At 39.1% G+C, this 15,580-nt stretch overlaps 1 protein-coding gene across 2 annotated transcripts; it reads left to right on the forward strand.

Annotated features, from left to right (window-relative positions):
* The first annotated feature begins 8,573 nt into the window (after window positions 1-8,573).
* masp2 (MBL associated serine protease 2) lies at window positions 8,574-15,580 on the forward strand. Of its 2 annotated transcripts, XM_014145826.2 has the most exons (6): window positions 8,574-8,719; window positions 9,526-9,748; window positions 10,082-10,259; window positions 12,869-13,000; window positions 14,225-14,421; window positions 14,604-15,580. In XM_014145826.2, exons 1-6 carry the CDS (start codon window positions 8,712-8,714, stop codon window positions 14,766-14,768), a joined length of 903 nt encoding a protein of 300 aa, XP_014001301.2. In that variant the 5' UTR covers window positions 8,574-8,711; the 3' UTR covers window positions 14,769-15,580. The 2 variants fall into 2 exon arrangements, with proteins under 2 accessions (XP_014001301.2, XP_014001303.2); XM_014145828.2 differs by lacking the exon at window positions 12,869-13,000.

The following is a 15,580-nucleotide window of genomic DNA, read 5'->3' on the forward strand; positions in this document are numbered from 1 at the left end:
TTTTAAATTTCTCTTTAAGGTACAGGAGAAATCACCACTGGAAAAACTGAGCACTGGGGATATGACTGCACTAAAGGCAAAGAGTCACAACAAGTGCTTAGTCTCACTGTATATCAGAGCACGGTAAATTAAAGTGATTACAGGGATGCCATTGTCTTTGGTACACTAATATCATTCATAGAGGCTAAGGAAATGGATGGTCACTAATGGTCAACTATCTTCAAATTAGCAGATATATCAAATATATACATCAGGAAATTACAAGAACTTGGCACTGATGTATCTGGTCGCATTCACTCAACTGATCTGAGGAACCAAAATCCTTGAGAACATCTCAAACATGGAGGCCCACAGCCAAGGCAGAGATGTACTGCTCATATACAACATGCATATGAAGCTGATACAGCAAGTGACAGAGGTTTTCTCTCAAAGGCTACAGAAGTAATTCGTCAGGATATATTTGCAATGTGGAACCGTTCCAATGGTAGATTTGACAATGAATGTCAAACCAAGTCAGTCCTCAAATGAATTTACATTTTAGTCATTGAGCAGATGTTCTTACCCAGGAGCAATTAGGGGTTAAGTGCCTTGCTCAAGGGCACATCGACAGATTTTTCACCTAGTTGGCTCTGGGATTCAAACCAGAAACCTTTAATTTACTGGCCCAACGCTCTTAACCGCTAGGCTACCTACCTGGCAGAGCCTAGTATGTTGATATTCGTTTCTTACTGTATTCATTTTCACTAAACAGAACATTCTAAATAGTATGTAGTACAATTAGTACATAGTATGTCGTTTTAGTAAGTAGTAGGCAAGACAGATTTCGGACATGGCCATTGTCTCGACAGAGAAACACTGTTGCCCGTTTACCTTGGAATCATGGTACCCACGAAGACACGCAAAAGAGATCTAGTAGACAGTAGTTCAATTCCTGCAGTTTTATAAAAACGTCACCTTAAATGGATATCATAACTAGTTGATTAGTTCCTTGTTTTGATGCAGACACTGTAGGCCTGTGTCCAATGGAGTTGGCCAGTGTCATTTGCAACTCATTATTAGACTCAAACGAGTCTCCATTATCTTGTTCACATAACATGTTCAGACCTGGGAAGGGAAAGGGTTCATTGTAGTACATCAACACCAATGTTGAAGTAGCAATTCTGGTTCACCTCAACTGTGGCTAAACAACCTATGAACCAACCCTCAATCAGAAACAGAGGAATAGGTTACAGCAACATTTGTGAAGAGCACAATCAGACAGGTCATTTGCAAAGAAAAATGACCATTGACGTTTATGTGGATAATTATTATAATTCACACCAGCCATTAGCAGTGTACAGCATTGGAAATGGGGGGCTTATTATAAGCTTACTTATCATACATTTGTTGCTTGTTGAAAGGTCCCCATAATTTTTAATGGCAGCTAAAATTCAGTGTTATTCGAAGGCCCCACAATGTAGGAGTGAATAGCTCTCGCATTACAAAAGCCTTTAGAAGAGATTTAGCTCTTAAGGTAATTGCCACAGTACAGGTGCAGGGCTTTTTTTTCTCCCTCTGTGATGTAATCTGGTCAAATTCATTTGAAACACACGTTCTTTTTTTTCTTTACACTGATTGCTCTCCCCTGGTGCTAACGAGGTGTAAACAAACATGTTTAGGTGATGAATTTTAGAGGACAATGCATTTATGTTTCTCACATTTTATCAAAACATCACACTGCCATGCAATTATAATAGCAGGGTCGAAAATAATTAGCCACTCAAGTCCTGTTTGATCACTGTCAGTGTCTGATTATAGATAGTAAAAACTCTCTGTGGAGTTTGATGCATGTTGCAGGTAATGCTAGGTGTTTGTTATTTTCACAAGTGCAGAGTCATATACTTATATTGTGATGGGTTGACATTAACCACTGTGAACTTTTGTATAAAAAAACTGGGTTCGTTATGGTCAATGTTAATGAAAATGCTTTCTTGATTGCTTTACACTTCATCTATAATAAATCACTTATTGGGGCTTCCGAGTGGGGCAGCAGTCTAAGGCACTGCATCTCAGTGCTAGAGGCGTCACTACAGACCCTGGATCAATTCCAGGCTGTATCACAACCAGCTCTGATGGGAAGTCCCATAGGGTGGTACACAGTTGGCACAGCGTCGTCCGGGTTTGGCCCAGGGTATGCCGTTATTGTAAATAAGAATTTGTTCATAACTGACTTGTCTAGTTAAAGGTTAAAAAAATAAATGTAAAGCTACATCAAGCAAGTAAGATCATAATAAATCAATGTCATTATGATAGATATTATTTAATATTTGGGAAAACAACACAATAGAGCAGGTTAACCATTGGGCAAAGACGTCTATTCCAAGTTGGTTCAACATAATTTAATTGAAATGATGTGGGAAAACAACATTGATGTGACCAGTGGGTAGGTTTATTTGGATCAGCATTAGCATTTGCAGAAGCAGCAGCTACTCTTCCTGGGGTCCACAAAAACCACAAAACATGACAAGTAACAAAACACTGATGCAAGGACAGTCACACACATTTTAAATACAAGCCAGCTGCAGCTTTGCTAGGTCTTTCTTTGCTGCACGACCATCTTACCAGACTTAATCAAGATGAAACAAGACCAGAGCCTGAACAACAAAAATCATCAAATCCATTTTTAATCGTCACATGCTTCGTGAAAAACAGTGAAATGCTTACTTACAGGCCCTTCCCAACAATGGAGAATTAAATAATAATAATAAAAAATAAAATAGATAAGGAATAAATACACAATGAGCAATGATAGCTTGGCTATATACATGGGGTACCAGTACCGAGTCGATGTGTAGGGGTACCCAATTGAGGTAGATATGTACATAAACAAGTTGGTTCAACTTGTAGCCTAGTGGTTAGAGTGTTGGACTAGTAACCGAAAGGTTGCAAGATTGAATCCTCGAGCTGACAAGGTAAAAATCTGTTGCTCTGCCCCTGAACAAGGCAGTTAACCCACTGTTCCTAGGCCGTCATTAAAAATAAGAATTTGTTGTTAAATAAAGGTCAATAAATATACAGTAGGTAAGGGTAAAGTGACTAGGCAATAGGATAGATAGAGAGTAGCAGCAGCGTGATGAGTGTGTAACTATGTGTGTGCCTGTGTGTATGTATTATGTGTGTGTATGTGTTTGAGTGTAAGTATTTGTGAGTGTGTGGGTAGAGTCAAAAATAGGATCCATGAAGATAGTCCGGGTAGCTATTTGGTTAACTACATTGAACAAAAATATAAATGCAACCATTTCAAAGATTTTACTGAGTTACAGTAAGGAAGTAAGTCAATTGAAATGAATGAATTAGGCCCTAATCTATGGATTTCACATGACTGGGAATACAGATATTCATCTGTTGTTCACAGATACCTTAAAAACCAGTCAGTATTTGGTGTGACCACCATTTGCCTCATGCAGCGCGACACATCTTCGCATAGAGTTGATCAGGCTGTTGATTGTGGCCTGTGGAATGTTGTCCCACTCATCTTCAATGGCTGTGCGAAGTTGCTGGATATTGTTGGGAACTGGAACACGCTGTCGTACACATCGATTGAGAGCATCCAAAACAGGCTCAATGGGTGACATGTCTGGTGAGTATGCAGGCCATGGAAGAACTCTGACATTTTCAGCTTCCAGGAATTGTGTACAGATCTTTGCAACATGGGGCCGTGCATTATCATGCTGAAACATGAGGTGATGGCGGCGGATGAATGGCACAACAACAGGCCTCAGAATCTTGTCACGGTATCTTTGTGCATTCCAATTGCCATTGATAAAATGTAACTGTGTTCGTTGTCCGTAGCTTATGTCTGCCCATACCATAACCCCATTGCCACCATGGGGCACTCTGTTCACAACATCGACATCCACAAACCGCTCGCCCAAACGACGCCATACACGCTGTTTGCCATCCGCCCGGAACGGTTGAAACCAGGATTAATCCGTGAAGAGCACACTTCTCCAGTGTACCAGTGGCCATCGAACGTGAGGATTTTCCCACTGAATTTGGTTACGAGGGCAAACTGCAGTCAGGTCAAGACCCTGGTGAGGACGACTAGCATGCAGATGAGCTTCCCTGAAACGGATTCTCACAGTTTGTGCAGAAATTCTTTGGTTGTGCAAACCCACAGTTTCATCAGCTGTCCGAGTGGCTGGTCTCAGACGATCCCGCAGGTGAACAAGCTGGATGGGGAGGTCCTGGGCTGGCGTGGTACATGTTGTCTGCGGTTGTGAGGCCGGTTGGCGGTACTGCCAAATCCTCCCCATCCAGCTTGTTCACCTGCGGTTGTAAGGCTGGTTGGAGGTAAATTCTGCCAAATTCTCTAATAGAACGTTTGAGGCCGTTTATGGTAGAGAAATAAACATTCAGTTCTCTGGCAACAGCTTTGGTGGACATTCCTGCAGTCAGCATGCCAATTACATGCTCCCTCAAAACTTGAGACATCTGTGGCATTGTGTTGTGTGACAAAACCGCCACATTTTAGAGTGGCCTTTTATTGTGAACCTGTGTAATGATCATGCTGTTTAATCAGCTTCTTGATATGCCTCACCTGTTAGGTGGATGGATTATCTTGGCAAAGGAGAAATGCTCACTAACAGGGATGTAAATACATTTGTGCACAACATTTTCGAGAACTAAGGTTTTTGTGCATATGGAACATTTCTGGGATCTTTTATTTCAGCTTCTGAAACATGGGACCCACCACTTTACATGTTGCATTTACATTTTTGTTCAGTATATTTAGCGGTCTTATTGTTGGGGGTAAAAGCACAGTACCGTTGATTTTTGTGTAAAAAACACCAAACATATTTTTATAACAGACACCACTCCCTATCTTCACAACAACTTTATCAATATGACTTGATCATTGAAAATCCAATGTTATACCTAGGAGTTTAGCTTCCTCAACTTGCTCAATGGTCACACCCTTTATGTACGACTCCAGTTGAGGTTTAGGTCTTAAAGAATGTTTTTAACCAAATGCAATGCTTTTAGTTTTAGATGTATTTAAGACCAGTTTATTATTAACCAACCATTCTGATACTGACTGTAACTCCTTATGTAGAATTTCAGTGAGCTCACTGGCTTTTGGTGTTGACATGTAGAGTGTGGAATCATCCACATACATAGTCATTCTAGATTTCTGTAACCAGTGGCAAATCATTTGTAAAAATAGAGAAGTGTAACGGCCCAAGGGAACTGCCCTGAGGGACACTGCACTGTACATATCTGATGTTCGAGAATCTTCCATTGACGAATGTTCTCTGCGCTCTATTGGATACATAACCCTCCAATCATGTGATGACAGGTGATGTGAAGCCATAACAAGTGAGATTTTCAATAACAATTTATGATCAATTACATCAAAGACTGCACTGAAATCTAACAATACAGCTCCAACTATCATCTTATCAATTTATTTTAACGAATTATCAGTCATCTGAGTCAGTGCAGTACAAGTTGAGTGCCCTTCTCTATGTATGCTGAGAGTCAGTAGTTAACTTGTTCTCTGAAAAATAGGATTGTATTTGGTCAAGCACAATCCTCTCCATTTGTATACTAAGAACAGGCAGCAAAATGATTGGGCGGCTGTTAGAGCCAGCATGGGTGCTTTACTATTTTTAGATAGTGGAATTACTTCCGCTTCTTTCTAACGGACACACACACACTCCTTTAGGCTTTTGTCAAAGATCTAGCAAATTGGGGTGTCAATACAGTTTGCTACCAACTTCAATAGTTTCCCATCAAGGTTGTCTATACCTGGTGGCTTTTCCACCTCTCCACACTAACTTGACCAAAATCAGAACCGCAATCCTTCTCTTTCATTATCAGATCTTTTTTACAAAAGTATGATGGTTCACTGTTCAATGTTGTCATTTCACTTCTGAGTTATCCACTTTACTAGTGAAATAGTCAGAGGTGGGGCCAAGTCACTATTATTCGAGTCACAAGCAAGTCTCAAGTCACAAGGTCAGTCTCAAGTCAAGTTCCAAGTAGAACGGGTCAAGTCTAAGTCATATATTCTAAGAGCAAGTCAAATCGAGTCGAGTCACAAGTTCTCAAGTCAAGTAAAAAATTAATCTATACATGCAACGACTTGTTCAACTACAAATCTTTTTCTATTTATTGAGGCTAAGAGACAGCCCTTTTCATTATTTTGTCTACAACACACTTTGATTAGCCTATGTAATTGTAAAATAGGGACCGTGTAGCAGTCGTAAGTGCATGAAATCAGCAGAAGGCAAGGAAGGTTGACGTGCTCAGAGTGTAGATGTATTTACAGGTCTTGGTGATCCAATTGTTAAAGCGCCATATCATACAAAATATACAAGTAGATTTATCAAGTATACACGGGCAATAGCCCAAAAGAAATAGCCTTTGTATCAGGCTTAACCTATCATATCTGAACGGACACAGGTAGAGGTTAAGACTGTACAGCCTCCACTTGAGAAACCAAATCGAATCTGTCTAAAAAAGGTAGGCCTACATAATATAAGCACTTGGCCCCCAGGACCATACAATTACTCAATTGGCAATTACAACCAATAAACTGATTCTACAATGTAAAAGGCAATTTCCACATCCATTGGTACAGTACATTTCGCTTAATCAGACTTAATGATTATTAATGACATTTCAACACCATTCATACATGAAACAATCATTTCCTCTTATTCAATGTTCTGACTCCAAAGCGTGCCGCGCAGGCCAGGTAGCCTATTTCTATGTGCTCCTATTATCCACAACCAGAATGACAGAGACATAGGACACAGACACAAGGAACCTCCGACATAACCCATGAAATATGAACAAAGTTAACCATACATTGAATTAAATAAACAAAATTTCTTCTTCGGGAGTCTTGTGAACGTGTATGTGCACAATAAACATTGCTCCCACTCAGAGGGTAAGAAATGGTTGGCTAAATGAAAATGTACCGTAGACATATCAAACATGAAACTGAAATATCTACGTGTTGCAATAAATGGTATGGGGATGGAATTATGAAACGCTAGCATTTATTGTAGTATTAGATAGAATATAGATGTACCACATAGGGCCTATGCATTTAAAGCAAGAGAAAAAAAGCTATCTGTGCTAGCTCACCACCTGACCTGTGTTGACTGATAGTTTGCTGGTCCAATCAGAGTGCCGAGTGTGCATTTCACTAGCCAACCTGTTGCAGTTTTTTTTGCAAGGGCGATGCTGCGGCTACTGTCTCTGGCTGCATGTAGAGTAATCCACGTAGACTCTGTGCCACAAAATAAGTGAAAAAACATTATCAAACCTGGCCAGATAAATTCAAGTCATCAGTGTCAAGTCAAAGTCGAGTCCCAAGTCTTGAGGCTCCAAGTCCAAATCAAGTCTCAAGTTATTTTATTTTCTATTAAGTCTAGTCACAAGTCTTCAAATTTGTCACTTGAGTCAGACTTGTGTCCAAGTCATGTGACTCGAGGCCACAACTCTGGAAATAGTAATTGAAATGATTGGCAATAGCAAAAGGTTTTGTTATAAATGACACATCAACTTCAATGAATGATGGAAATTAATTTGGTTTTCTACCCATATTATAATAAAAAGAAAAAATCCATTGTGTTTTATCTTTGTTTGGTAATATAATTTCTTATTTTAAGTTGAGTCACAAAATGTATCAATTTACAGTATGTCAACCAATCAGCTAAGCAGCCTGACTTGTTTACCACCTCTTTTGCATTATTTATTTGAACCATACAATTGTTCAATTCACCATCAATCCAGGGGGCTCTATAATTTCTGACATTTAGTTTTTTAACAGGTGCATGCTTGTCAACAATTCGCATTAATAATTTTACAAATACTTCCAGTGCTGCATCTGAATTCACTTCCTCATACACATCATACCAACATAAATGTTTTACATCTTCAACAAGAGTCCTGAGAAAACATTTTGTATGATGTCTTATGACTTTAGGCCCAACCTTTGGCACTTTGGCTTTCCTTGTTATTACCACAATGTTACTGTCACTACAGCCAATGGAAACAGATAATGCTTTGGAGCAAAGCTCTGCAGCATTAGTGAAGATAGGGTCAACACAAGTGGATGTCACAGATCCAACACTATTGGTAAGCATTCTAGTTGGTTGAGTGATAACCTGGCTCAAATTACAGGCATTAGTCACAGTTAGAAGCTTCCTCTTGAGAGGACAGCAAGTTGCTAACCAGTTAATGTTCAGGTCACCCAGAAAATAGACTTCTCTGTTAACATCACACACTATCAAGCATCGCACAGATATTATCCAAATACTGACTGTTAGCAGTTGGTGGCCTATAGCATCACCCCAAAAGAAGACGAGGCAGGTGAACACTTAAACAACATTTGATCCTCTCTCATTTTTATAGGAATATGGCTCGGAACATATACAGCAACAACAGGTACTGGTACAGTAGATATATATAAAGTGAGGAATAGTCTAAAAACAGTTGTCGGCACCAGATTGATGCTGTAAAAGTCAACAGGGTTATAGGGTGTTGTAGATGGAACAAATCATGAGTCCATCATGCTTTGTTTGTTTGCCCAAAGTCGGCTAGTCAGGACGCTAGTTCATTAACCTTGAGAGCACAAGGGTTCAAAGATAGTCAAGCGTTCTGAGACACTGAACAAAACCTATGACACTGCTCCTCTGGAATCTTCTGCAGCCGAGATGAACTGGTAAGTTATCACTGAGTTCTTCATTAGGAATCAAATGAATAGATCTTAAGAATGTAGTCTAAAGCCACACTTGTTTTAAATGGGCAATCAACAGTTGAAACAATAACAAAGTGATCTCACCGCCCCTGTTTCTGTAAAAAGCTAAGGATGGGTCTGGAGAAATTTTATCAATCTCAAATTCATAGACAGAGCTATGGATGGATCATCCATGATATCAAAATTATAATTTTAACCATGTTTTCAGGCTACATAATATTGGTTTACATTTACTTTGTTTACAAACATTGGAGTAAAACAAGCTTATATTTTGGGTTCTGATGAGATACGACAGTTGGAACTAAGCTCATGAGGCATTAGTAAGTAATATATTTTTTTAAATCAATGAGAACATATAATGAATGTATAAGTCCAAAAATGTATGTAGCAACTTCAGATTGCCCCTTTTAAAGTGCATAAATATGACAGAGAGGACCACCAACAAAACATCAACAATGGAGCAAATGCATCCCACAATAACATTTTAACATGCAGTGCTCAAGGAATGGCATTACTTGAAAGCAACATAACTTTTTTGTATGATTTGAAGTTTTACATAATTTGTTTACAAAGTCTCCAATGACAACAAAAACATAAACAATAGGGTAATTGGTCCATTGTTTTGGTTATGATATAGTAAGGCAGTTTTACTGATCTTATTAAGGTATAAATCCTATTCTTCAAAATTAACTTGTATATTTCATTAGCTGAGATTGCTGTAAATCTTACAGACTGTGGCTTGAATGTTTTCATCTCACTTTGGTACACAGTGCGTATTGTGTATCTGTCCTCGCCATCCTGCTTCCTGTATCTCTGAGCGTGGAAATGACCTCGTTGTTTGGCAGCTTCACTTCCCCCAACTTCCCTCGCCCATACCCCAACAACCATTACACAGTGTGGAACATCTCCGTCCCAGAAGGCCACAGGGTTAAACTGTACTTCACCCACTTCAGTCTGGAACCCTCCCACCACTGTGAATATGATTATATTCAGGTAAACAGTCCTGAGCAGTGGAGGCTGGTGAAGGGAGAAATTGTGAGGGCATACCTCATTCTAATGGCTACAATGGAATGAATGGTATTAAACATTTGCAAATGAAAGTTATGCATTCACACATTATCATTTATAATAAGTTGTGTTCATAGATTATATATATATTTTTTGCATATGTTTGCTACCGTTCCATTTATTACATTCCAGCCATTACAATGCGCTCTTTCTCCGGTTTCTCCATCCATCAGCCTCCACTGGTCCTGAGAACCACCCTCAAGAACTGCATGCACTCATTAACTTGTTAGAAATCTGTCTGTGCTCATGTTGAACTAGGTGTTTGCAGAGGCCAATGAGACATTGCGTTTCTGTGGCGAAGGGGAGAAAGAGTATGTAGACGCCCCCAGGAACACAGTTATCCTGTCGGCTGGGAACATCATGTCGGTAGTCTTCAGAAGTGACTACTCCAATGAGGGGCGTTTCACTGGCTTTCAAGCATTTTACTCCTCAGAAGGTGAAGTAGAATTTTATTTTACCATTACTTCAACAGGGAGTCCCATTGAGACCAAGATCTCTTCCGCAAGGAAACCCTGCATGAACACAATTGACAAAATACAATAAAATACAAATATACAAAACACATTGAAGTAAAACAATCACATTCCTCAGCAAAAAGGTTCGCAATCAACATGTTGAACTGCCTGAGAGGCACCAGTACATCCAGTTATAGGGAACTCTGTTGATTGTTCCATTCATGGGGTGCAAAGAAACAAAAAGCTGTTTTACAATAACTGAGGAAAGCGAAGGAATTTCTAGAGTTAGCCATCCCTGAGACCAGGTATGGTAACTGATATGTTTGAAGGTTTTTAATTATGTTAGGTACTGCGGGAGTTTTTGTAAAAGAGCTTTGTAAAGAAAAAAATAGCAGTGAATCAATTGACCTATGAGACTTCAAAGAGAGCCAGCCTACTTCATGGAAAATACTGCAGTGATGTGTACTGAACCGGTAGGCCGTATTAAAGCTCTTTGATAAACTGCATCTAATGGCTTTAATGAAGTGGCAGCTGCATTCATATACAGTGCCTTCCAAATGTATTCACACGCCTTAACTTTTTTCACAATTTGTTGTGTTACAGCCTGAATTTAAAATGTATTACATTTGGATTTTTTGTCACTGGCCTACACATAATACCCCAAAATGTCAAAGTGTAACTGTGTTTTTAGAAAAATTTACAAATAATTTAAAATGAAAAGCTGAAATGTCTTGAGTCAGTAAGTATTCATCTCCTTTGTTATGGCAAACTGAAAAAAGTTCAGGAGTAAAAATTTGCTTAACAAGTCACATAATAAGTTGCATGGACTCACTGTATGCAATAGCCGAGCAGTGAATTTCAAACACAGATTCAACCACAAAGACCAGGGAGGTTTTCCAATGCCTCGCAAAAATAGGCACCTATTTGTCGACGGGTATGGTGAAGTTATTAATTACACTTTGGATGGTGTATGTATACACCCAATCACTATAAAGATACAGGCGTCCTTCTTAACTCAGTTGCAAGAGAGGAAGGAAACGGCTCAGGGAATTCACCATGAGGCCAATGGTGACTTTAAAACAGCTACAGAGTTTAATGGCTGTGATAGGAGAAAACTGAAGATGGATCAACAACATTGTAGTTACTCCACAGTACTAACCTAGTTAAAAGAAGGAAGCTTGTGCAGAATATAAATATTCCAAATGATGCATCCTGTTTGCAACAAGGCGCTAAAGCAATTAACCTTTTGTCCTGAATGCAAAGTGTTATGTTCGGGGCAAATGCAGCACAATTTATTACTGAGTACCACTCCATAATTTCAAGCATAGTGGTGGCTGCTTCACGTTATGGCTACGCTTGTAATCGTTAAGCACCTTGGAGTTTTCCAGGATAAAAAAGAAACAGAATGGAGCTAAGCACAGGGAAAATCCTAGAGGAAAACCTGGTTCAGTCTGCTTTCCACCAGACACTGGGAGATGAATTCTCCTTTCAGCAGAACGATAACCTAAAACACAAGGCAAAATCTACACTGGAGTTGCTTACCAAGAAGACGAGATACAATTATGATTAAAAGCATCCCTCATCTCCAGCAATGATGCCAGAGTCAGACAGAACCTGCTTAGGTAGGGAAGAGGAGGAATTTGTACACTTCATTGAATTAACTGTTTCCCAAAATGTAGAAGGATCACCAGCAGAGATAGAGCTTAGAAAGTAGCTGGATTTAGCTTTCTTAATCGAGATAATACATCTGTTTCTACATTTTCTGATAGATTGCTAATCTGTTAGTCAGTTTTCCTTGCTTTTGCCTAAGCCTAGTTTCTCATCTGAATAAACTCTGAAAGATCAGAGGGTTTGATCTGTTCTTGACTCTAAATTGTTTAAAAGGCATGTGTTTATCCACCAAAGGAATAAAGATAGAGGAGAAATGTTCAAGGGCTAACTCTGGGTCAGGAATACAGGAGACTCTGGATAACTCACATTGGTATAATTCATGCACAACCCCTTGGGAAACAGTTACATAAAAAAAAGAATATTCTTTAGTAGACGAATGTTGACAATGGTGCTGTCAGACCATTGCTGTTGGGGACAGACTACAGAAGGTACTTATATACAGAGAGCCCCAAATCTTCAGAATTTTCCTCACAATGACCAACTAGCAATATAAAACAGTAGGTATAATGATCGCAGAATACCCAATTCAGTAGAGGAATCAGGAAAAAAAGGCCCCTGACCCGAGATGACTGTTCAGACTCTATTGCCTTTATAGCAGTACTTAATTGTCCTGCGTCGGACCAATATAAATGTGCCTATGAATGTGCAACATAAATGATTACTTCTGGAAATTAATTTAAATTCAATTTATGAACTTCACTTTACTTGTATCATCTGTACACTAAAAATGTGGTTTATTCTAAAACTGCTTGTAAATCCCTTAATTATCAATTATACACATTTATGTATACCTGAAATGTTATCAATGCATCCTGAATGACCTGGAACCCATCTTTGAATGTATTTTTGTATCTACAACCCAAATGTAACATTATTCTTGTAGGTCTATATTAACTGGCTTCTCTCTCCCTGTTCACAGACATCAATGAGTGCCTCAGCACGGTAGATGGCGAGTCTGTGTGTGACCATTATTGTCACAATTATGTTGGTGGCTATTACTGCACTTGCAGGTTGGGATACCTGCTCCATGACAACAAAAGGTCCTGCACTTGTAAGGGTGATTTAAACTAGACAAAAAAACAGGAAATCCCATGGAATGAGGGAGTATTATTCATACAATTTGATTTGTTGGTCTAATACTGATAGCAGTGCGAACCTATAGGGCCTACATAGTTTAGGCTACATTTTTGATTAATTCATTTTACAAATGCAATGCTTTCCTCTCAGCTTGGAATGGTTTCAAACATGAATACATGTATATATTCATGAATACTACAAAGAGATAGCACATTTAATTAGAATTGGCTTTAGACCATTACACAGCTAAAAGGCTTTCCTATCCATACCACTTAAAGAGGTTCTCCAATGTTTCTGAATACAGCACAAAGAGATTGAGGGGAAATGTCTTCACAAGAAAACAGAAAAACAATATTGTATGTATGTTTTACTTTCTGAATTCTAATGGCCTCAAAGAACAGAAAATTGGGAGTGTACCTAAGGATAGTCATTTGACTGTCAATTTGTCCTTCACTTATCCCATGAACACAGAACAGACTATGTCCATCTCTAAAGATAATTTACAGCACTTTCAGAGCAGGGCACACTGCTGCCACGTGTTTGAAATAAGTAAGCACACAGCAGCTCATTACAGCATAGTGGAGTGATTACAAAGTAATTTCAGAGTGAAGAAGCACAGAGCTGTAGAAAGTAGTTGATCTCTGCCAGCTGGCGCAAGGCTAGGTTAATTACTAGAGATTCCTAAGGGAAAAGCTCCCTGGAAAAGGCGTCGAAAATTGATACCTGTTTTCAACGCTAATAGCACACTGATGCTAGGTAATTAATCACAATTACCGACGTGGACGTGCCTTAAATTGTTATTCTTAGCTAGAGGATAAAAAGTGACACCACATATCAGGAGATGAATAGACAAAAACGATTATCCGCTTTCAAATTTCTCTAATTATATAAATTACAGCAACTCTGCCTCTTTGAGATATCGATTTGTTGTTGTCTATTACAACATCTGTGTACTTACTAGAGTAATAATTCAGTTTAAATGAGCCCGATTGCTTATGCCAGAAGGATATTGCATCCACTAAAAGATAATAAGGGCGAATTATGACAAGACAATTCAAAGCTTCTCAATGTTTTTGCACTTGCTATCCATTTTTTATTAACTAGGCTGTCTTTTAGAAGTGCTTCAAAGAATGAGAATAAACTGCTTTAAAATAAATAAATAAACACTTTGATTTGATCTGTCTCTTTTCCTCTGTAGTGCCTTGCAGAGGTCAGGTGCTGACAGAGAGGTCAGGAGAGTTGACCAGCCCAGGTTACCCCAGTCCATACCCCACAATGAGTCATTGTAACTACACCATACTCCTACCAGAGGGATTCAGAGTGCTACTGGACTTCCAGGAACTGTTTGACGTAGAGGGCCACCCGGATGTCCCCTGTCCATACGATGTCTTGAAGGTCAGCCGGTGCATAATAGCGTAGGGCCATCCTTTAAAACTAACCAATCAAAGACACAAGCGCTGATGAATACACAATGTATTCCTACTCATGCTCTAGAAGCAACTTGTCTTTGTCTGCTGTCCCGCCTTGGAAGATGTATGGCCTTGGAGTTCCTGACCAAGTTTTCCTTCTCTTCCAAGATCTTTACCGAAGGACAAGAGTACGGACCGTTCTGTGGAGCGTCTCCACCTGGCAAGATAGACACGGGCAGTTACCAAGTACATGTCTCATTCAGGTCGGACCTCTCAGGGAAAAACAAGGGATGGAAGATTAAGTATACCAGCTTGGGAGTTCAAAAAGCATAGTAGAACTTAAATATTAAAACATATCACATGCTATGCCAATGTGATACTTTGTCTGAAATCTTTGATAATCCACATGATATAAAAAGCCTAATTCATCAAGCAAACTCCAGTGATAATTACATAACACTGTAAAGGGCTTACTGTGAATTTTCCAGTAATTTACAGGCAACTATTGGCAAGTAGGTTTCAGATAAGTTAACTTCCCATCAATCAAAACATTGACTATTTTTTGTTTCCAGAGTGGTATCCTACAAATCAGGTTTGAGGAGTTAGCAAGGTAACTTTGGCCAACTGAGTTCAACTTGGTATAACCAGTCATACGAATGTGGCTCACCTTTTAGCCAGGTACACTTCTATGGCAATGAATCCTTAACCTGCTCTAGGGCAGGCTAACTAAGGGCTAACTCCATTTACCCTGAATTAAGTTTTTGTGCGGCAAGTTAAAGACCAATAAAATCAGATTCCCTTGCTCTCGCAGATTTTGTCATCACCTTCATTGAAGAAGATAATGACAGAATGCATTTGAAACTTCACGCACAGTAAAACTTTTGTATGAAAAATAAAATGTATTTTATACAGGTAACAAATTGAGATTAGGAGCACTCCCTTTAAGAGTGTGCTCCTAATCTCAGCTCGTTACCTGTATAAAAGAGACACCTGGGAGCCAGAAATCTTTCTGATTGAGAGGGGGTTAAATACTTATTTCCCTCATTAAAATGCAAATCAATTTATAACACTTGACATGTGTTTTTCTTGATTTTTTTGTTGTTATTCTGTCTCTCACTGTTCAAATAAACCTACCATTAAAATTA

The sequence above is a fragment of the Salmo salar genome, chromosome ssa15 (assembly GCF_905237065.1).
Source record: "Salmo salar chromosome ssa15, Ssal_v3.1, whole genome shotgun sequence".
NCBI classification, from domain to species: domain Eukaryota; kingdom Metazoa; phylum Chordata; class Actinopteri; order Salmoniformes; family Salmonidae; genus Salmo; species Salmo salar.